The 22356-nt window shown below is 40.5% G+C and overlaps 1 protein-coding gene across 16 annotated transcripts in view; it reads left to right on the forward strand.

Annotated features, from left to right (window-relative positions):
• Dlg2 (discs large MAGUK scaffold protein 2) overlaps nucleotides 1–22356 on the forward strand; it is a 1446492-nt gene that overhangs the window by 1417077 nt on the left and 7059 nt on the right. For 9 of the 16 annotated variants that reach the window (XM_055623355.1, XM_055623352.1, XM_055623357.1 and 6 more), the window contains 4 exons: nucleotides 1994–2093; nucleotides 12411–12461; nucleotides 13297–13398; nucleotides 15124–15296. In XM_055623355.1, the coding sequence (XP_055479330.1) occupies nucleotides 1994–2093; nucleotides 12411–12461; nucleotides 13297–13398; nucleotides 15124–15296 (426 nt within the window). Of the gene's footprint in view, nucleotides 1–1993; nucleotides 2094–2852; nucleotides 2899–5430; nucleotides 5473–12410; nucleotides 12462–13296; nucleotides 13399–15123; nucleotides 15297–22356 lie in introns of all 16 variants that reach the window. The other 7 variants (XM_055623354.1, XM_055623358.1, XM_055623365.1 and 4 more) reach the window with 2 other exon arrangements.

Below are 22356 nucleotides of genomic sequence, written 5' to 3' on the forward strand. Positions count from 1 at the left end.
CACCACTTGGGGTCCTAGAAGCCTCTGCATTGTCCATCTGTGTGTGTGTGTGTGTGTTTGTGTGTTCACACCCCAGGCTCTCCTCCTCTTGGCATCATTTTGTATTTGCATGAGAATTCATCACTGTTTTGCATGGAAAGTCATCTGTGATGCTAAAAAGAAGTGTCTAACATGGGATCACACACCATTAATTCTTACATGGTATTTTTCTTTTACTTTCAGTTACTGGGATTTAAATCTGCTTGAACTGTAAAAGCAGCATGGCACTGGAGTGACGCAAGAATATGTAACGTCCCTTTAAGGACAATATGGGGCACTTCCCTGCCTTGTCTTTGGCTGCCAATTCTCAACTGCAAGTTCTGAAAAAATTCTATGAGACACACAGGTGCTATCTGCAGACTAAGTTCCGAGAAAGCAGTGCTTTAATATGAAATCTAAAACTTTTCCTGATCTGGTATAAAACTAAGCTCCTCTGACATTGGTGTAAGACATTTCAGGACTTGAGTGTTTTCTGAATGGAAATAGTCGCCAAAATTGATATTTAATAGAGGAGCACAAGAGTACAAAACAAAAGCCTTATTTGCACCTTCGGGTCTTTGGTTGGTTGGTTTTTGGTTTATTTGGTATTTTTTGTTTGTTTAGTTGGTTGGCTGGTTGTTTTGGTTGAGCTTCTAACTAATATGGGCACATGACTAAGTCCCACCAACGGAACAATGCTCACCTCTCAACCGGCAAGTACTAATTTCCTCCAAGCTGCATCTCTGGCTGTACATTTGTTCCTGCCAGTGGCCAATGCTAACCCTGGTTTAGAATTCCCCTTTCCCATTGCCATTGGCAATTCAATTTAAAACATGAACAACAAGAAAACTTGTTCCATGGAGATTTTTCTAGCATTTTTAATCAGCTAAAAGATCCAAATCAGTCAAGTACAGATGATAATCAGGCTGAAGAGACATTTCTGAAACATTTTAAAATATGAAATCAATAAGACATTTCACAACAAATAACCCCACAAAGCATTCACGTACCAACAGTCACCATGTGAGGAAGTCAATAAAAATCTACTGAACCAGAATGTGCTAATCAATGGAGTTAACAAATTTTATAGCTGTGCTATCTATATTTCAGTTATAATCCAGCCCTCTTTAAACTAATAGACAGCTTGTACGTTAAAGGCATTTGGTATCTGGTATCCATCTTTATATTTTTTCCCCTTACCAAAATGTACAATGGTGACTGACTATCACGAAAGCATGCATGCGTAAAGTAAATACAGCGTTGCCAGCTTCTGGTTAGCATGCTGGCTATCACCAAGGAACTATGATACTGCCACTGGACCCCACCTCTCTGTGCTTCTCCATCTAGACTGTAATGAGGGTGTGAGGCTAAGTTATCTTTTGAATTAGAAATCTCACGCTATAATTACCAAATATCCTAATACCACATGCTTCCCTGTGCAGTCTGAGTTAAATCCAAGCTGAGATAATACAAATTCAGTATTAAGATACCTAGACAATTGGGGGGAGGGGAAAATGCCTACTTTTTCTATAGTCATTTTATGCCTGACAGTGATAAAATGAGAATTGTACAGCATAGCGTGCGGATACCGCCTCGCACAATCTCAACACCTGAGTGTGTTGACTTGCAGATGAAGATACAGAAGTTAAGATAGATCCAGTTACTTGTCAAGGGTGATGGGCAAGCTCTCACCCCAGGACAGAGTCTGGATCTTCTACCTTAAGACATTCTCTGTCACCACTGATCTGCAAAGGCTATTTTGACTGTAAAAACCACTTTTCCCAAGGTGTCATTATGCAGAGTTGGCACTCCTTGAAAATCAAGTCTGCCTCTAGAATCCTCCAGCACCTTTGTGGAATGTCCGCTTGCGTCACTACAGCTCTCTGCGCTTTTACAAACTAGTTGTTCTGTCAGCATGAGTGTGACAGCAATTAGACGTCCCCTGTTTTTGCCCCATGCCTTTTCTCCTTCACAGTCATTCAGTGACAAGCGTAAAAAGAGCTTCATCTTTTCACGAAAATTCCCATTCTACAAGAACAAGGAGCAGAGTGAGCAGGAAACCAGTGATCCTGAACGTAAGTAGATTCTCGAAGATAACGCCACCTGCAACACAAGAAAAAAAAAAAAAAACCTTCACAGGCAACACGCACAGCAGGCTCTCCCACGCCACACACCTAGGCAAACGACATGGCAGGCAGGCAGGGCAGGTTTTACTACTGTGACCAGTGTTTGACTGCAGTCTGGATCCTCGGAAGGGCCTTCCTGAGGCACACAGCACTAGAAGGGGCCTTGACAAAGCTGGGGCTTCAATTCCAACCAGCATTTCTCTGCGACCAGGAACAGGTCTGGCTTGATCATGCAACTCCCTAAGGCTTGAGGCAAATCTCCTTTCTACCTGGTCATATTGGATTACTTTGCCACATATGTATGTTGTCTTGGGTTCGAGCTTGGTGCATTAGTCCACTCTTACCCTCCAGAAAGCCATTAAACACTGAGAAGGGATATTCGTGGACACAGAATTTGTTATGAAATTTGGAGTGGGGACATTCTTCACAGTGAACAAAATTACATTCACTGAGCTTTTCCCCCCCCCTCCTCACAGTCTCTGGCTTCAACCTTTTCAGTTGATTACAAACCAAAAATTCCCTTTTATTAACTCAGTTCAGGGAGTTTGGGGTGAATGTGATTTTTCAGAAGGTAAGAGAGTGGGATCCAGACTGCTCGGGCAACACGGTCTGTCATGGTAGTATCCATTTTGACTCCACTGACTTCTACCTTCCTCTTCCGTGGCTGTTCTTCCTCTCTCATTGCTCTCTCTGGGGACTTCCATGCAGGACATCCCCGGATTAGGTGACGACGGTTATGGAACAAAGACTCTGAGTAAGTTTCCAGGAATGGTCACTGTTAACTTTTCCTTTCCTTTCCTTTTGAGTTTGGCTTTTGTTCCTTTTCTTGAGGGCCTTTCATTCCTAGCATGCACACGATACGAGTTTTATTTGTTACCTAGCTGTGAATGCTCCTACAAAATAATTTTTCGGTCATTTTGTTCTGCATGTCAGCATTTCAAAGCAAAGCGTGTCAGGCAGTCTAACTCTTGCTGCATTTAACACCTCCCCTTTCTGACCGTGTGATAATGGCCGACATGGTCTGGATGTCCAGCATGGCATCACTTGCTCAGCCACCAACTTCCTCTCAGAGAGCAAGAGACCATGTTGAAATGAAAGGGTGAGCGAAGTGTTCTAGAATGGCAAAGTAGAAATAGACTTTATGTTCTCTCTTCTGCCTTTTCAACAATGAAAGATATAATGACCTTGCCCAATTCTATAACTGAGCTATTCTTTGCTGTTAATAAAGGAGCTGTTTCATACTCAAAAGCAACATACATTCTCAAAATGTAAATATTAAACTATCTGAGCCTTAGTTCTTTGTTATTAACTTTGACTGATTTTTTTTTCTCTGACTTGCAGTGGTCCTGCTTGAACCATTTGTATGATAGTTTTAGATAAATATGAATACCTTTTCTTATCAATGAGTTACCAGCTATATTGTGTTTTCAGAACTTCATCTTGTAGCACAGAATGAAAAATAAGATATATAAGCATTTTCAGCTTATTCATGTCTTTGGTCTATGTCTCGTTGCACTTAGCAGTTAAGAACAAGTATCTATGTCTCGATTTTATGCTATGATTTTGCTTTCTTTGATCCTCACCCCACTCTGGAAGCACCAATGAAATAAGAACAGAATGCTGTATCTTTTGCGGATGTATCACATATTCAATTTTGTCCTGTTCGTTTTAATGTAATAGCTACAAGGAAATATTTTTAGTCATTCATTTCATTTTATAAAGCAAAAATACCATTGAGTTGGATTTCACATTCAAGGGCTGTTTACATAAGCCTGTGCATTTTCAATAGCTGTTGACATAAGCCTGTGTGATGATGCCTGCCTTTCAGGGTTCAAGTTTTGACTCTCACCGGCCTGTTTTAGGCACGTAGCTGTAGAAAACAAAATCTGGTTGAGTGCTGCTCTCCTTAAAGATGAAAACTTTATCTTTGAAAGACTGTATAGAATGTGGTATAAAATTTAAACATCAATTTTAGAATCATCTGGAAGGCATCAAGCACCACCTGGGGGAATTTATGCTTTCAATTTGGAAGGGAAGGGATTGTTTTAGCATATCGCTAATAGCAAACATCGTTTTTTAAAAAAAAAAAAAAGTATGTAATGCCCTGTTGGGTCCAGAATGTCCACATGTTTGCTTACTCTTTAAAAACTGAACAGATCCAATTGCTGAGGGGAAAAACAAAAAGCTACCCCCTACAACACAGCTTCAAAGTAGGTAAGACATGGATGTCCAACGAAGGTGCCCTGCGCTATCAGTCACATCTTCACTGTGGGCTCATCCCGCCCTTTCCCGTGAGTCCTTGAACTTGACAAATGTATGCCCAAATTAACAGCAAAGCTCTTTCCATAAAGTCACACAGAGAAGAATGGTTTGTGCTATAGAATCAATCCCATGAGCAGGCAAAAATGTATATCAAAGCATTTTAAAGCACTTTGGGGTTTTTTTGCTGTTGAGAATAATGTATCTTTTTTCTCTCTCTCTTTCTTAAGTATTGCCAAATAGTTGAAAGTGAGGTAGTCACATATATATCATTCCAGTACAGTAACATTTGAAGTTGATAAGTTTTACACAACTGACTCATAAGCTGAACGACATACATGCACACCTCTGTTGTGTTAGCCAGGTCCTTCAGGATGAGTTAAACATAATTCATACCAGATCCTGCCCTGGATATCGGGCCATTTCTCTTCTGCCTGCTCCATTCTCCCAGAATTTAATAGCTATTCAAGCAAGGATCATAGAATAAAAACTAAGTCATGAACCATTTCTCAGGGACTTCCTGCTTCCTCCCATATTTCTACTCACTGAAGCAGGAAAGAGCTTCAAGAATCTCTTTAGACCTGTGGATTCTCTTGCAAGGATTTAAATTGAAAATAAAATTTAAGGGACTCCCAAGTTGGGCAAACTTAGCCTTCCTTCCAAATAATTCAGGGCTAAAACAGAAATACCGAGAATGGCCTACATTACAGTGGGCACACGCTGTCCTTCCCTGTACCACCCAATGCATGTGTCATAGTATTTACAGAAAGAACATCACCTGGGTTGTTATTGTTTGATAGTGAAAGGTACTTTTTTTATTTGATAAAAAGGAAGGAACAGCAGTATCGTGTAAACTGGCAATAAAGTTTTCATCTTTCTCTTCTCTGGATTCTCTAGTGCGAGCTCTTCTGCGGCCTTTCACTTGCCTTTGCTCACATTTCCAGTAGCTTTGCATGGGTGTGTCCTTTTCGTTCTGGCTGCTCTCTGATGCTTGATCCTTCTTTAATTTGCTGTGCTGTCCTTGCAGAACACGTCTCTTCTAATGCCAGCGATAGCGAAAGTAGCTGCCGTAAGTTCCTGCTTGGGCTTGTGGATCTTTTCTTTGCCGTTGCCCCCATTGCCTGTGGTAGTCATTTCAGATTCTTTTCAACTGCTGCTTTTTTTTTTTTTTTTTTTTTTTTTTTTTGTCATCCTTCTCCAAAGCAAATGGCTTGAAATGAAATCAGCATTTGATGTGGAAAGGTACAAATGACACAGGGGCCATCAGTGGACCCTGACATGATTTGTGAATGCAAGCACAGATTTTGTAATACTAATTCAAACCTCAGCTGGTTGAGACCCCATGGTGGAGGATTTGACATTCTATCACTGTAAATCAATTTAACCTCTCTGTAGGAGGAAAGAGAGTCATGATTCTATTCTTCTCCTTTTGCCTTTTCCCTTCTGCTCCTGGAACAGAAATATTTCTAAATTACAGTGTTCCTTCTAAATCAGGTGTCTTTTGTATCACTTTCTCCTTGATTAATATTTTAAGACACATAGCTTATCTATGCGTCTAACCTTACTTTGGGGAATAGTTGAGAAATTTATGAAAATGCTTCATCTAATGCTGAAAGAATTTTTAAAACTTTTTAGGTCATTAAACATAATCAAAAAGGTAGGTGACTATTTTTAAATGTTCTCCGGTCTTTCTTTGGTCAAGCCATTTGCTTAGTGTATGGAAATATTCACCAAACGACAAGCACATCCTTCTAATCAGCCCTCATAGTTTCTAGCTGCCTACTTACTGGTCTTTGGTGACTGATATAGGTACCTGTTACCACTGAGGTCCTTATGATGTCTTTAATTTTAATTTGCACTCCTTAGCCAAACAGGTTACCCAAAAACAATTTTCAAGGGCCAATACCCACAGAATGACCCACAGAAATAAATACCAATGCAGAAATTGGTATTGTCTTTTGCTTGAATATTAATTGAAAAGTAAAGTTGTTTGGGGCATCCTGTCCCACCCTGCTATAGTATGATACATTATAGAGCCATGCTTTTTGAGGCAGGGTGCTAATTAGTAAGTATAATCTAGAGTTTGAGAAGGGTTTTGAAGAAGGAGGCTGGTGGTCAGTAGAAAACACACACACAAGAGATAGATGTCAGGTAACAATAGGGTCAGGGAAGGAAAGTGACACAGACCAAAGACTGAATTGACAAAACTGTGATATGAGGCCCAGGCAGACTATTAAAATCGCATGATTGTCATATTGATGGAAGTATTATTACAGGAGAAAATTCCATCAAATCTCGCTGATGGAGGGAGTCAGAGTTCTTGTGCTTAACGTGGTTGCACTCTTCCTACTCTTATGATCAACCTCACATTAGGATAAAAAATATTGCCTCCCCCATTTCTCACTGATTTTCAATTCAGAAAGTAGCCAAGAAGGAAGGGCCATAGCTTATCTCTCTGATTCCATGAGCCACCCTTGATTTTTCATACGGAGCAAAGCGACCTGTTAGTTTTCATGAAGATCACTGACACTAATTTCCTTAGTTTTCAGTTTTCAAGAACTCTTCTCCCATTCAGTAGACACTAGAGGAAAGGAAAGTGGCGTGCCTTGTTCTACAGTCCTCTTCATGGGGTGTATCTATAGTAACTACCTTCCCCTTTGGAAAATTCCTTTTTTAGCATACCTTTCCTAGAACCATTAAGTCACAGAAGGTAGTAAGCTGTTGGGATGATGTGCCGTGATGACATTCTTTTCCCTCCCAAACTATAGCTGTACACAGATATTCACTGAGGGGATAAAGGAAGCAATTCTCTACAGCATAAAATTCCTATGAGAAGAGAGGGAGTTGAAGTTTGAATCATGATGATAGCAAAGCAGACATGGTTATATAAACATTACATTCAGGGTCTCAGATTACAGAGGCTCAATCATGCAAGAGTCCGTCCAAAGGTACCGGAAACACTCACTGGGTCATTTGACAACTGCTACATGCAAGGTCGCCTTTCTCAGCACTATAAAACCCAATATGAAAATCCATCAAGCCGAGGTCTCAGTGCACATGTACTAGGAATCAGAGTTCAGTAGATGAACAGGAACTGCTGAGACCAGGATAAGAGTTTGACTCCAGGACAACAGATGCATCATCAGTGCTCCTTCCAGATAGGAAGTGTCCTGCAGACAGGAAGCGACCTGTGTGCTAAGCTTTGGAAAGAAGAGCACTTGGCAAAAGGAGAAAGGAACTTTCTGTGAGGGGCAATGCCATGACAAAAAGTCAGAAGTATGGCCAAGACATGTGTTCTAGAACGAGGCAACTTTGATTAAAAATAGGCTGTATTTTTGTGGTAAATTTCTGCCTTTTGCTGTAATTGAGACTAGTTTTGTCTCATAAATAGTAATGCAAATGAATATGGAAAGACCCTTTGCAAATGTTTGAACATGCCTGTTCAATCTGGATACAAAGGTAACTTTATAAAAACTGAGTGATACAAGATAGTCCAAAGCTAATACTGCGCAGTGAGCAAAACCCCATTCACACTGCACTCTGGAGACACGTCCCTACACAGGCATGCCTCCACGCCTCCACTTTTAAACATAATTCAGACATCCGCCACACCAAGTAAAGCATTACAGAATAATTTTTCCAAGTAGAACTATATTGATCAGCAGCTAAGATGAAATTAGCATGCATATTGCCTAATTATACAAAATACCACTTCAAAACCTGAACTATTGAATAGTTCCAAATTTTTGTCTGCCAATAAAGTAGTGAAGTTAAGGCTCATGTTTTTGGCCTTTCTGTATGTACTTTCCAACTGCCCTTGTATTGGGAGGCAATAAATACCAAGCAGGTATTGTCAAGACCAAGCAAACCTCCACAGCTGAAGACCCACCTTCTCAAAGCTCCGTCAAGCTCTTTGCACATAATGGATGTATGGGAGTTGACCATTATCCTTCCTGTCCATCAGTATTCATCAATTAAATTGGGATTTTCCAAATGAGGATCTCGAGGAAATGACCTGAGTACGGTCTCTGGGAGAGGAGACCCAAGACTTCTCCGAAGCAGTCGGTGACCATGGCTCTCATACTCTCTATCCTGCTCCACGTTTCACAAGCATTGCCCACTGCTGCCTTTAATCCTTTCAACTTTACTGTCTTGGTTGACTTCTGCGATGAAACTGTGGGTAGGTAGGTCTTATCTTGACAGCCTACTTTGCACAGGAGGCAGCCAGGGCTCTAAGAGGCTGTGGACCTCACCAGGAAGCGGTGGCCCTGAGGTTGCAAGGACATCTTGTGATTCTGGCTCCATGCACGCTTCCCTCCACCCTCTGCTCTGTAACCCCAGCTTCTTGCTGTTTCGTCCAATACGTTGCCACCATTCTGGACCATGGATCAGATTATTAAGACTAAAACTGCTTCCAGCATTAACTGTGCACTAAGCCTGGTTTGTTGGCTGAGCAATTTAATCTTTTGGCTGTCTCATGGAAACAGAGCTAAGGAATCGATGTAAATCAACATGTCAACTGTAACCAATTGAAGCTGCTTGAAGAATTGTATAAAGGAGCCAGAGAGATGGTTCAGCAGTTAAGAATACTTGCTATTCTTCCGGAAGACCTGAGTTTGATTCCAAGTACCCATATGGAGATTTAGAACTGTTTGTAAATGTTTGTTTCAAGAGGGTGCAATAGCCTCTCTTGCCTCCACAGGCACCAGGAATATGAAAATGTACAGACATACATGCAAGCAAAACATCTGGAGTCATAAAAGAAAAACTAAGAAATAACCATGAAAGACTTTTGTGACAACACTGAAGCTCATCAGCAGTCCAGGCAGTGACTACTGTATGTTGCCCCTTGAGGGCACAGAATGGAAGCGTGCCACCACAAGGTCCTTACTCGCCACCCTAAACTTTTCTGATGCTAACGTTCTCAGCCTGATTCAGAACAGCTGTCAGGTGTGAGCATTAAGAACTAAATTAAGAACTTTAAATACAACTCCCCTACTCCCTCTCTTGTTTCCAAGAACCTAGAAGAACAGAAGCTTTTTTTGGGGGGGAGGGTCTCTGGGTAAGGAGCACTGGAGTCTTGCTCTAGCCACACTTCACTGCAATGGGTTCTTGTTCCCCACACCCAGAGTTGTACAGAGTCTGTTAGAAAACAACTCCGCCAAGTGTCTGACGGCAACAAACCCCACAGCCTGCGCTGTTTGCCCACTGCCAGCCAACAACGTTGCCAAAATAAGACTGAGCATGGTTTGTACCTTTTGCCAGCTGTTATTCTAAGTGCCAAACTCTTGTGAGGAAAAAGAGGGAAAAAAAACTACTAAGGATGATTACAGAGGATGATATCAACAGAGAGCAAGGGAAAGCTGAAGTGCGGGTGTCTACAGGCGGGCCTCTCTGATCCTGCCCTCTTTTCTGAGCCATGCCCTTGGCTCACTGCAGTGACTGCCATGGAGAAGTCTACACCTCCCGCCCTCCTAAGACAGTGAAATACCCAACGGAGAAAAACAGCTGTGAATTTAAATCGTGGTTCGGCTATATACTAAGAGCAAATGGGCCTCATCAGATTCAGCTTCTCCATCTATAAAATGGGTCACCAGAGTACCAACTACCAAGAGAACAAGCCGCCAATGATAGGAAAGGAAAGCCCCTGTGTCCTGCAGAATGACATAGAGAGGTGCATTTTTCTCTCTTTTTTGCTGTAAGAATGGCTGTTTCCACTGTTTCTTTTCCACTACTCATTAGGCCGTTTTGTTTTTTAAACTGGAGCATGGAAACTGAGTTAAGGTGCTGAATCCATATGTCTCACATAGCCTCAACCTCATGGCTTCTCCAACCACTTCCCATGCACACACAGTACCTGCTTGAACAGGCCCATAAGGGCCAGGATGCATAGAGGATGCTTCATTACCGCCTGCTCTCAATGAAAACCAGTTCCTTCCATAAGAAGCATACTAAAAACCACTGGACAAACAATTCTGTCGTAAAAGAAAATCTGGGCTTGTCCCAGTTTTCTGAATCACAATGATGCAGACTGACATCAGATGTTATTTAAGATTTGCGTCCAGAAGATCCCATTGGGGTGCTCTGCAAGATGACTGGAAAGAGATTCAAATAGAAGCATGACGTATTATATTTATTTAGAGGAAACTATATTTCCCAAAATGAAATGATTATATTCACAGACACACAGAATAAAGTCTTCCTTTGGGCTCATTACTCATCTTGTTCTTTACAACGGAAATCACAACGTGACTTCTGACATCTTAAAACACTTGAGTCACAGTGGCGGATGGCATTTTTCATGGAACAACCAGTGTAGCAGGCAGCCTCTGATATTGGCCCCTGACACCTGCAGCTCTGTCTCCTTCTCAGGATTCTCCATTCAGACTATTTGACCAAGCCTTCCCTATGAAGTCAGAGTCAAGCGTTGCCACCATGGGTGAACCATGCTACTGTCCCTCAGACTTTTTCACCACAAACTCCCCCCTCCCCCACCTTCTGCATGTCAGTGTATCTGCAGATCAGATAACTGGGACTTTAACATCAGTCACTTTTTCCCCACTTCAACTCTGATTTTTGTGTTTGATTCTTTCCCTGAGTACATAAAATTCTGAAACATCCCACACTGATGCCTTTCTCAGACATAAGGGTTTGTCCTAAGCCCTTCTAGGGCAGATGTGGAGCAAGTCTCATTGTCCCTTCAAGATATAGTATGGCCTAGCAGTGCCAGTCCCAGCAATAAGTCCTCTTTGGGGTAAAGGTAAAAGTGACTTAAGTTGGTAGCCATTTCTTACCACTACCAAGGCTCTCTACAATTACAAACATATCGTAAGAGTTACCCAAATCAACTGCAGTTACCAAAACCATCTATGCATTTTCCACATTGGAGCTATGAAAGAGAAACTGGTAGTGACAGACTGTTTGGGATGGTCAGTCCATGGACACTATAGTACAGAACAATGAGGTTGACTCTCTTTTGGCCTTGGCAAAGAGCACCTCCCATCCCACAACTCCTCCAGTGTCTCCTCAAGCAGACACTGAACTGTTTCCAACATCTCTACCCTATTCTCACACCAAAGATTGGTCAACGCTAAACCTAATGCAAATATAGAAGCAGAAGGTTTGGGATTTGCAGCTGGACTGGGACAACCCCATGACCAACTATTTGATCTAGTGTATCAATTTGACTTAAAACTAATTGCTAAACAAAGCTGAAATTACCTCCCTATAGTAACCAGTTGGCTCAAGGCCCACCCTGAGGCAGAGGACATGCAACAGATGCTGGTGGAAATGCTGGCATTTTTGCAGCATTGCTTACCTTAGTTTTCATTCTGAGGCCTCGGGGCACGAGTTAGCAGCAGTCTTAACCAACTGCCTAGGACACACCTTTCAACTTGGAGAGGGACCAGGGCTTGAAGTAGGTCTCCCACATGTTAAGTGCATGCTCTGTCCCACAGCTATAACCCCAGTGTCCTCAATTTGAATCTAATTAAACTGACCAAGGGCAGACTCCTGATGACTCAGTATTAGACTAAACCCCTAGCATCCTGTAATAATATTCTCACAAAGTTTATATGTCTTAAATGAAATAGACACATGCTTTTGGACCACATACTTAGGAAAATAAAATAGGAGATGAATTACAAGGATCAGAAATTCTGATGAAGTAGCGTGGCATTATGGGATGAACCTTTCCTAAGTAGCTTTATTTGTAATGCTTGGTGTGAAGGCATGGCGCACCATTTCTAACGTCAGATAAAAAGCACTCCTTCAGATAACTCCCTCACTGCAGAGAGCTAGCAGCCCATTATCACTTAAAGTTATGACTGTGCAATAGCCAGGCTTTAGAGTTTTATGAGGATGGAGGCATTTTTGAATGGTTCAAGGAGGGAGTGCAAGGAAAATTAACCCTCAACTGTGCATTTCCTGTGTTTTGGAACAGGAACTGTAGTTATCGGCTGTGGCTGGCTGTTTGTTAACTGTAATTTTCCTTTCTTTTCTTCTCAGGAGGACAAGAAGATCTCATTCTTTCCTATGAGCCTGTCACAAGGCAGGAAAGTAAGTTCCCCGGCATACCCAAGTTCCTGATTTCCAGGCTATGACAGGTGACATCAAACTCAGCATAATACTCAGACACAGGCTCAGTAATGGCTCCCAGAGGACAGAACAGTCCTTGAGAGGTGGGACCTCAATAAAAAAGGCCCATGTCCAAATCACAGAGGGCCCTGAGCTGGAGGACGGATGGAAAACAGCTTCCGGGAAGCTGATGCCAGCCCAGTTTTGGAAGGGACTTCCTAGGAGACCTCAGAGGCAGGCCACCTGTAGGCTGCTCCAGGAGACATTTATACAGAGCTGATGGAGGCCGGCAGAAGTGTTGCAGAGAAAATTGAAGCATCCTTGCATCAAATAGTCTAAAATACCTTCTAAAACACAAGGGAATCACAAAGTCCCCAGCGGAGCACAGACAGTATTTTTAGCTGAGGAAAAAAAGTGCACATACATGAAGTGTTGTTGTTATTAACAATGACTTTAAATAATGGCCAAAAGGCTGGTTGGCTTTTTTTGCCCCTAGGCTCCCTAAATCCAAGTGTTTTGACATGGGGTAGTTAAAGTCTGAAAGAAGCAAAACTCCTCCTCCTTTCCATTGGCAGCTGCTGCAGGTGCTTTATTGTCTGTTAGTAAAAATCCAAACAGCAGCAGAGTCAGCATCCTGACTAAAGGGCTAAACTAGAGGGCTAAACGTGCATTCCTGCGTGCAGGGTTCTATGAGTAGTTCACCCCAGGATAAGGCTTAGGGCAACTTGCTGGCAGTCTGCCATGAAGAATCGCTTCTGAAGAGGGGCTGGACTGCATTTGAATTGCACCGTCTGCATCTTCCTTTCCCTCCCTGCAGTAAACTACACCCGGCCGGTGATTATCCTGGGCCCCATGAAGGATCGAATCAATGATGACTTGATATCTGAATTTCCTGATAAATTTGGCTCCTGTGTGCCTCGTAAGTCTCACTTTTCTTTTCTCTGGGCCAAAACGTGAATCCTTGATAGATAATCAAACATAATCCTGCCCTTCAAGGAGTGTCTCTGGTGTGATTCATATGTCATCAGTTACCTATTATCTGAGCACAGGACTTGGGATATCCACCTAACACTTTTCATCTGGGCTGTCACGTACTATTTTCTGTTGATAAGGACTGACCCTCATCCCTGGAAGATAACAAGATCTCCTGGAACGTCCCCTAGCACTTGAGACAACATGCTCTTTATAAGCCCCAGTGAGTTCTTCTAGATTGGCTGAAATGCCACTGTGACACCCTTATCCATTGAGCAAGGGTGATCAGAAGCAAAACCACACAGTGAAATTGTCTCTGAATGACTCAGGACAGTGAGTCCTCATGCCAAGCAGTCTTCAGGTGGGAAGGGGCAAGAGGAAGCTGTTGACTGAAGCTGAGAGAACGGAATCAGAAGAACTTTAAACATCATCATTGCCACTTGCCCTCCCGCCTTGCACACAATTCCCTTCTTCTTTTCCCGTTTTTCTTCCTCTTTCATGAATAGCACTGTTCTATGGTAATAAGTATATATTTATTTTACAGAATGAAAAGAAATTAGGTAACCAAAGAATCATGAAGCATATAGAATATCACATAATACTAAAATATGCTCATTCTTTCTCCTAATAAATTTTTAAATCTAAGCTGTTATATAATAACATTTAAAATAATTATATTCACCGAAAAATGTATAGACCTTTTGGATTTCCTTTCCTTTTTTGATATTATGGGTTATATTTTATAAATTACTATAGTGAGTATAGTTAGAAATAAAATGGTCTTAGCTTTCATCAACTTCAAGATTGAACACATGTTAACTTTTTAAAGTTATATGGCTATTCTCACATCGTCCCCTTAACAAAACATTAACATAAAATTGTTAGATTTGATCACTTTCAGTCCCACCTAAACTATACATAACTATATGTAACTTTAAGCCTATTTTAAACATTTAAACATATTCATAATTATGTGGTCTTCTTACCTCCTAAGTATATGGCACATTTTCCTTGCGACTTTACTAATCTATGCGCTGTCTGTGTTGTAGCGCTATCAATTTTGTGGTAGTGGTTATTTGAAAACAGGGGCTCACTATGTAGTCCCTACTGGTCTGGAACTCATGACCTTGCTTCTGAATCCTGAGTGCTAGAATTACATTCACTCACTCTTGGTTGTGGTGCTGTCTTGTTGAGAATCTGGATTTTGTTACTCTTTTTTTTTTTAAGCAATAATGTACTGACAGACCAGCTTGTTGTATTTGTAACTTTCTTTTAGACTTTTGAAGGCAGTCCTCAAATAGCCAACTGTCCAATTTTACATGAACTGCAGTATCTTTTACAACTGAGTGGCCTCTGGACTCTCCACTTAGACACAGCATCAGAGGAAGGATAAATAGAAACTTGCCCTCACATGTCTCTAATCCTTTATAATTACAACTGTGCCTTGTCTGCTGTTTGATACCTGAAACAAGTTATTTCTTGTATTTTGTCCTGTTTCATCATTGCTTATCTGGATGGTAAGACTGTCACTTGTTGCTATATTATGGCCCATCATATTACATATGACATATATCCGTGTATCTGTGCTGAAGGACTAGTAGAGAAAATATCACATGGAAAAGAAGTTAAATTATAAGTTCATCTTACCTTCATTATTTCTTCTTTTATAAAGATACTACGAGGCCAAAGCGTGACTACGAAGTTGACGGCAGAGACTATCACTTTGTCATTTCTAGAGAACAAATGGAGAAAGATATCCAAGAGCACAAATTTATAGAAGCTGGCCAGTACAATGACAATTTATATGGAACCAGTGTGCAGTCTGTGAGATTTGTAGCAGAAAGGGTACGTTTGCTAGTCCTCTCCTGACTCCCCTAAAGGTTTCTGGTAGCTAACTTCTTTGGTCTTTGCTCCTTCCTGATTGCAAATTAATATCCATGCAAAAAATTACCTTAAAGCAGTATCTTTAATCTTTAATTTAAATAAAATATTCTGACTGACTTGTGGATGAAGGAAAGAGAGGAGACCCATTAGGCCAAAGACAGCTAACAGCCTGTGGATAATGGGGACTTGATTTGTTCTTGGCTCACTATGTGACCTAAGAAAATAACACGGAATTTATTAAGGGAGCTTTGTTACCCTTAGTTACCTAGATAAGCTGTTTTTTTCTCTCTTTGGAAACTTAACATTGTCATGGTAGAAGGGAGATTCATGGGAGAAAGGTCTAACCTGTTGCTGCCAGCAATTTTGACACAGAAGAGGCACTGATGTTGCAATTCCCTTCTTCTTGAGAATATCAGAAGCATAGAATAGAGGGGAATATTAGAGGGAGACTAGGATGGGAAACCACTTTACCCTGCCTTTAAGATCTGCCCGTAGATAGAGCCTGTCTCCTCTAAAGACACATGCATAATTCAGAGGAAGAAAACATTTGTCTGATTGTTTGGCTCAGCATGACCCCTCTTTTTGATGTTACCTCCCTTTTGATATACTGATGAATTAAACAACTCACCTCCTCCACAGAGACCCAAAGTAACAGGTATATAGTTCCATTAAGGTAAGTGGGGTAAGAGAAAACTAAAATATGGGGCTGGGGGGGGTTGGGGAGAAGAAGCATTGAAGACTCCAGATCTGGGACAATAGCATGGAATGAAAGCAAGACATCTCCAAAACCAGGGGATGTGTCTTCCTAGCAGGAATAAGAGTTGAAAAGAGCTTCCCAGCAAACCCTTGCAGTGTAGATGCTGGCAATTCTGCCTACAGGAAAATTCCTCTATGATGAGCAGCCTTATTTTGGAAAAGGATTTCACTTCTTTCCCCAAAAGACATCCAACATACCAGACCCAGGAGCCATCTAGAGAAGAAAGCTACTTGTCTGATTTTGGACTCCTCTTGGGGTCAGAAAATCTCCTCTTTTAAAACCCCACATTTGTTCTACTCTAACCATTTAGGGATAGCTGGCTTGTGAATTCAGCCTAACTAAGCACAGTGGCTGTGGCCTGAGCCTCTTGAGTAACCTGCACTGTAAGGGATGGGGGTTGAGACATAGATAGACAGGGGAAAGATGTGCTCTATCACGTGTGGCTTCATGCTAGTGCCTGGGCTGAAGGCAGGCACCCTGTGGTGCTGGAGAGAATAGCTGTCTCTTTGACCATAGGCATACAAAGACAGAGACACCAAAGAGGAAAAACAAAACTTTGCCCAGATATCCATGTCCCACACATCCTCAATCCCAGAGAGGCACTAGAGTTGAAAGACAACAACAAAAGTTCCAACTGTCACATCAAAGGGCATCTCTCTTTCTCACAAGGGACTCTGGCTGAGGTCCTGCTCCTGCGCAGACACCATCAAAGAGCATCATGATTCCTGCTCCTGCCCTCATACATACTGCTACCCACCACCATACCTTGTCAAGACCGTCAGTGAACAGCACTGAGGGTGTTTCATAGTTCTTCCCTCTCCCAATGCTGCACCTGAGGTCATACTACTGCACAGAGGAAAAGTGCTTTAGACTGTCATGACTACCCAGGCTACCAGGCCTGGATTTTGATAGTAACATCATCAACAGTGAAAGAAGAAACACCTTTTGCTTACCAGGCAAAGATTCATATGTGTAAATGTTTTTTTAATTTTGAAAAAACTGCAATTGGTAGCCTCAATAACCAGTTAGATCAAATGGATAAAGATTTTATGAACAGGAAGACAGTTTTTTTTGAAATGGCCCAGTCAAACAAAAAGAGTGCTGAGAATATTGAAAATATAGAGAGCCATTAAATAAACAAATATCCGAATTTCAAAAGCACAAAAGATGGGGAGAAAAAAGACACAGAAAGCAACAGAAAAAAAATCTATGTATATATGAAAGAATAGGTAGCTTATAGGGCCCTGAAATAAGTATGACAAACATACAACTTTACCACGGAATATTAGAATATTGTATAGTATACAAGCTACCAAAAGTACAAAACAATTTTTTAATCTGCTAGAAAAAAAACTTTCAAGAGGATCATCATTAGACTAACAGCAGATTTCTCAACAAAAATTCTACAGTGTAAGAGGAAACACAGTGAGGTAGCCCAAGTCTGGAAGAAAAAAAATAAAAAAACTGTACCTAGCAAGATCAGCCTTTAAAAATCAAGGAGAAATGGGTACCCAGGAAGTCTAGGAACGACTGAAGTATTCATGACCATTAGACTAGCCTCACGGATACTAAAAAAGAGAAAAACAAAACCTAAAACAAAACATAGTCAAGTGTGATGATACCTGTCTGTAACATCAGCATTCAAGAGAGAGTGAAAGTTTCAAGACAGCCTGGGCTACAAATTAAGATACTACATGGGGAGGGGCCGGCTACAGAGAGACAAAGAGCATCATTATATAGTGCTTAAGGGAGTAATGCAACAAAAATATATAAAGATTATACATCTATATGCAGTTCACGTCAGAGGGCTCACTTTTGTAAGACTGTCCCCAGTACAGCAGTAGTGGGAACACGACTCAGGCTCTAATCCAACACCCACTTTTTATCAATGGAAAAAAGTCATCCAGACCAAAAACAAAACATAAAATCAATAGAGTTCACCTATGTTATCAATCAAATGGATTTCACAGACATTCACACATCAATTCTATTCAAATTTAAAGCCATTGAAGTGTTATCCTGGATGTGTCATTAAAACTAGAAGCCCACAATAAAAGAAATTTTATAAGTGAACAGAGGATTGAATTCAAGGAGTGACTCTTGAAAACATTAGAAAAACCTAAATAACCCCCCCAATAAATGAAGATAGCAATGCAACACACCAAAACTATAACAATAGAGAACTACAAAGTTAATAACAGTAAGCAGCCACTTACATGGAAATAAAAAAAAAAAAAAAAAAAAAAAAACAGATTTCCAATAAGTAACCAAACAATGCTCTTACTACTAGAGAAGCAAGGACACCAAGTGAGATTGCTGGAAGGAAACAAAGAACAATGATTATACAAGAAGTAGACGGTACAGAGACTGTAGAGACAATACAAAAGATGCCTGAACCAAAGTGTCGGCTTCCAAAAAGATAAACAAAATTGACAGAACTTAAACTATACTAACCAAGAAAAGAGAGATGACTAAATTAAAAGTTAAAGATGAAACAGGAGACATCCCATCCTATGCCCCTCAGAAATGCAAAGGATCATTGGGAAATTTAATGAAAAATGATATGATAATACATCAAAAACCCTGCATGATAGAGAAAATTTCCTGGATACATATGGCTACTTATTAAAATTGAACTGTGAGGACATGAAAAGTCTGAATACAGCAATCACAAGCAATAATACCTAAGCTGCTAATAAAATGTCTCCCAAGGGGGTGTATGAAGCCCCACTTCTCTCTAAAAATCTAGAGGCAGTTACTGGTTGCTGGGAAGATAGAACATGTTATCAGTGGCATAGCCATTAGTAAGTTTCCATGTTCCTGCAAATAACACCTCCCCTGAGCACCTATAGCCAACCCTATTTAAAGTAAGTAAAGAGGAATTCATTAAGTAAAAAGGGACTAGTTGGGAAGAGGATGGGGATCCAGTGGCCGTTGAACTGGGACAAGAGAGGGTAATAAAGGTTGAGTATGATCAAGATATATTATGACATTTCATATATGTACATACTAAAAATGAAACTCATGGAATAAAATAAGCCATGTTACACATTGGAAAAAAAATGTTTTCCAAGAAAGTAAATCAAGGATCAGTGGCTTCACAAATATTCTTTTAAGGAAGAATTAATGAAGTCCGTCATGGTGGTACATGCTTTTTTAATACCAGCCCTTCAGAGGCTGAAAAAATATGATCCAGAGTTCAAGGGCAGCCTCAACTATACAGCAAGTTTGAAGCCAACTTGGGCTATACAAGACCCTAGCTCAAAACTTTAGAGGGAAGGAATTAAGAAAAAAGGGAAGGAGAGAGAGAGAAAGAATATTACTACTAATGATAACTTTTCTACCTCCTTCATATGATTGAAATTCCCAAATTTATTTTATAGCCAGCATTATTCTAGTCCCAAAGCCACACAAGAATACAACAATAAAAGAAAAAGAAATTCATAGATGCAAACATTACTCACAAAATAACATTAAATCAAACCATTCATGGTAGTTCACCCATAAGGTCTAAACTACTTGAGAAATCAATAATAGGTGCATAATAATTGCACAAGTTTTTGAACAATCTAAGCAGTGTATCAAGGTCCTATCTCAGAAGAGTAGAGAAGAAAAAGAACAAACAAGAATGGAGAACATCAAGTTCATTCAATATAGTTGATTTCATCACAGGGCTAAAATAAAAGCAATAAAAATAAAACTGACAAACTAATTTTGTAAAGCACCAAAATATACAAATCAACATACAAATATCAGGTTTTTCTACATTCTATTAATTTTCTAGAAAACCGTGAAAACAATTCAATTTATAATTGCTATAAAAATAGTAAGGTGCCTAGAAATAAGCTTAGCCAAGAAAGTGAAAGATTTTCATGAGAAAATACAAGATGCTGATAAAAGACATTGAAGAGTCATAAAAAAAAAAAAAAAAGAAAAAAGTAAGACTTCTTACGCTCATGGACTAGAACTAACATTGCTAAAAGGTCCCCACTGCCCACCATGGGTAATCCTGATTGACAGTTTGATGGAACTGGCAACAAATCTCTCAGCATGTCTGGAGAGATTATTCAGGCAAGTTTAATTGCTGTGGAAAGACCCTCCTTAAATGTGGGCTGCTTGATTCCATGTGCTAGGGTCCCCTGGGGTCTCAGACTTCATTAAAAGAGAAAGAGCTGCACACCAGCATTTACCTGTCTCTGCTTCCTGTCTGTGGCCAGTCACTTCATGCTCCAGCCACCGTGACTTCTCTGCCATGATGGACTCTGCCCTTCCTTTCTTAAGTTTGCACTTTATTATCTGATATTTTATTGCAGCAACAGAGAAGTAACTGACAGACTGCCAAAATCACAATGCTGATACAGTACAATCCCTATCAAAATATGAATGATAGTCTTCACAAAATTTGAAGTAATTTAATTCTAAACCTACATGGAAGCACATGCACAAGGAAAGGAAACACAGCCAAAACCATATTGAGCAGAAAGAACAAAGACCCCAATTCCCAAATTCAAGACATACCACATAGCCATATTAATGAAAGCAACAATGATTTAGACAGAGTATCAGACACATGGACAAAAATCCTCTCAGAGTGAGTTGTGAACCTAAATGTGAGACCAGAAATTCTTTAATTGGTAGGGGAAATGCAGGTTAACATCAAGACATTGGGTAGGACCTTAAAAGCCCAGAAAACATTATTAAAAATTGATAGATGAGATTACATCAAACTAAAAAGTTAGCACACAGCAAAGTAAACAGTAAAATAAGGAGACAACCAGAGGATGGGAGAAAATGCCTGTCAGCCAGTCATCTGACAGAGATGATTTCTAAAATGTACATAGGGACTCTAAACACTTAACAAAATAATTACTCTAAATGTTTGAAATAGGCAGATGGTGTGGACAGACACTTCTCAAAGAAGACATCAAATGACTGACATATGTATTAAAGGTAAATATCATTGGCCAGCAGAAAAACAACTCAAAACCATTTTAACTGCACCCCAGTAAAAAACTGCTATTATAAATAAATAAATAAATAAGCAAGCAAGCAAATGCTGGGTAGATAGGAAGGCAAAGAAATCCTGTTATCTTTTTAAGGGAAATGCGAACTGGGGCAGCCATCATAGAGAGCAGTATGGGAGTACTTCAAAATTAAATCCAAGGCCTGCAGAGATGGCTCAGTGGTTAGGAGTACTTCCAGCTCTTGAAAAAGACTTGAGTTCAGTTCCCAGCACCTATGTCAGGCAACTCTCAGCTGTCTGTAACTCAAGTTCCACGACGTCCAATGCCTCTGACCTGCCAGCACCTACAGACGTGCACATGCCCCTACACAAACACGCATGCGGACACGTTAGTAAAAACAATAAATCTTGAAAACCGAAACTAGATCTGCCTGAACCATCTGTCCTACTGCTGGCTACATATCCAAAAGATGTAAAATCAGCATATCAAAGGGTTTTTTTCAGGTCTATGGTGCTTGTGGCAACATTAGTAATACCTAAGATATAGAATCAACCTAGGTGTCTATAGCAAATGGAAGGTAGGTATGTAGGTAGGTAAGTCGATAGATAGATGATAGATACCTATCATCTGCAGAAAAATAAATGGAACAAGGGTTAGAAAAGCCAGTCGCACTGACACAAGTACTACATATTCATTCTTTCTCATATATTAAACAATATTGACCTGAAAGAATAGCAATTACTAAGGACCAAGAAAACTGTTTGCTTAGAAAGAATATACTTGACTTGATCGGTGCATTCAGTGAGCATGTGTGAAACCCTGTAAATAGAACTGCTATCTTTCTGAACAGATCGACATTAGGAAGTTGACTGAGAACACACTAGAACAGCTCTAGTTTCCTTTTCCCAGCAGGCAGCCTTTCGAGCTACATGGACTATTTCTAGTCAGTAACCTAGAAAGCTGTGTGTATTTTCCCCCTTGAACATATAAACATGGCCTGTGCTAACTGAAAAGAATACCAGCTAGTACATAATGAAGCATCACTTAACTCCTTTCATATAACTACTGAACTTCACAGACAGCAAAGCTGGGATTTATTATTTAAGTGATAAGGCATGCAGCATCTTGGTGTACTCCTGATAAGCAGTCGAGCGTTTGCTGGACTCTTCATTTTATACAGACAACATGCTTCCCCCCCCCCACTGCTGACTTACGATTGCTTCTATCTACATAAAATACCCTTTTCTTGTGTAGAGTTCTCTTAGGCTCAGAGTAATAAGGCCATTTCTCCCCAGGAGGG

This window comes from Psammomys obesus, unplaced genomic scaffold, assembly GCF_907164565.1.
Source record: "Psammomys obesus unplaced genomic scaffold, mPsaObe1.curated_primary_1811, whole genome shotgun sequence".
In the NCBI taxonomy this organism is placed as follows: Eukaryota; Metazoa; Chordata; class Mammalia; order Rodentia; family Muridae; genus Psammomys; species Psammomys obesus.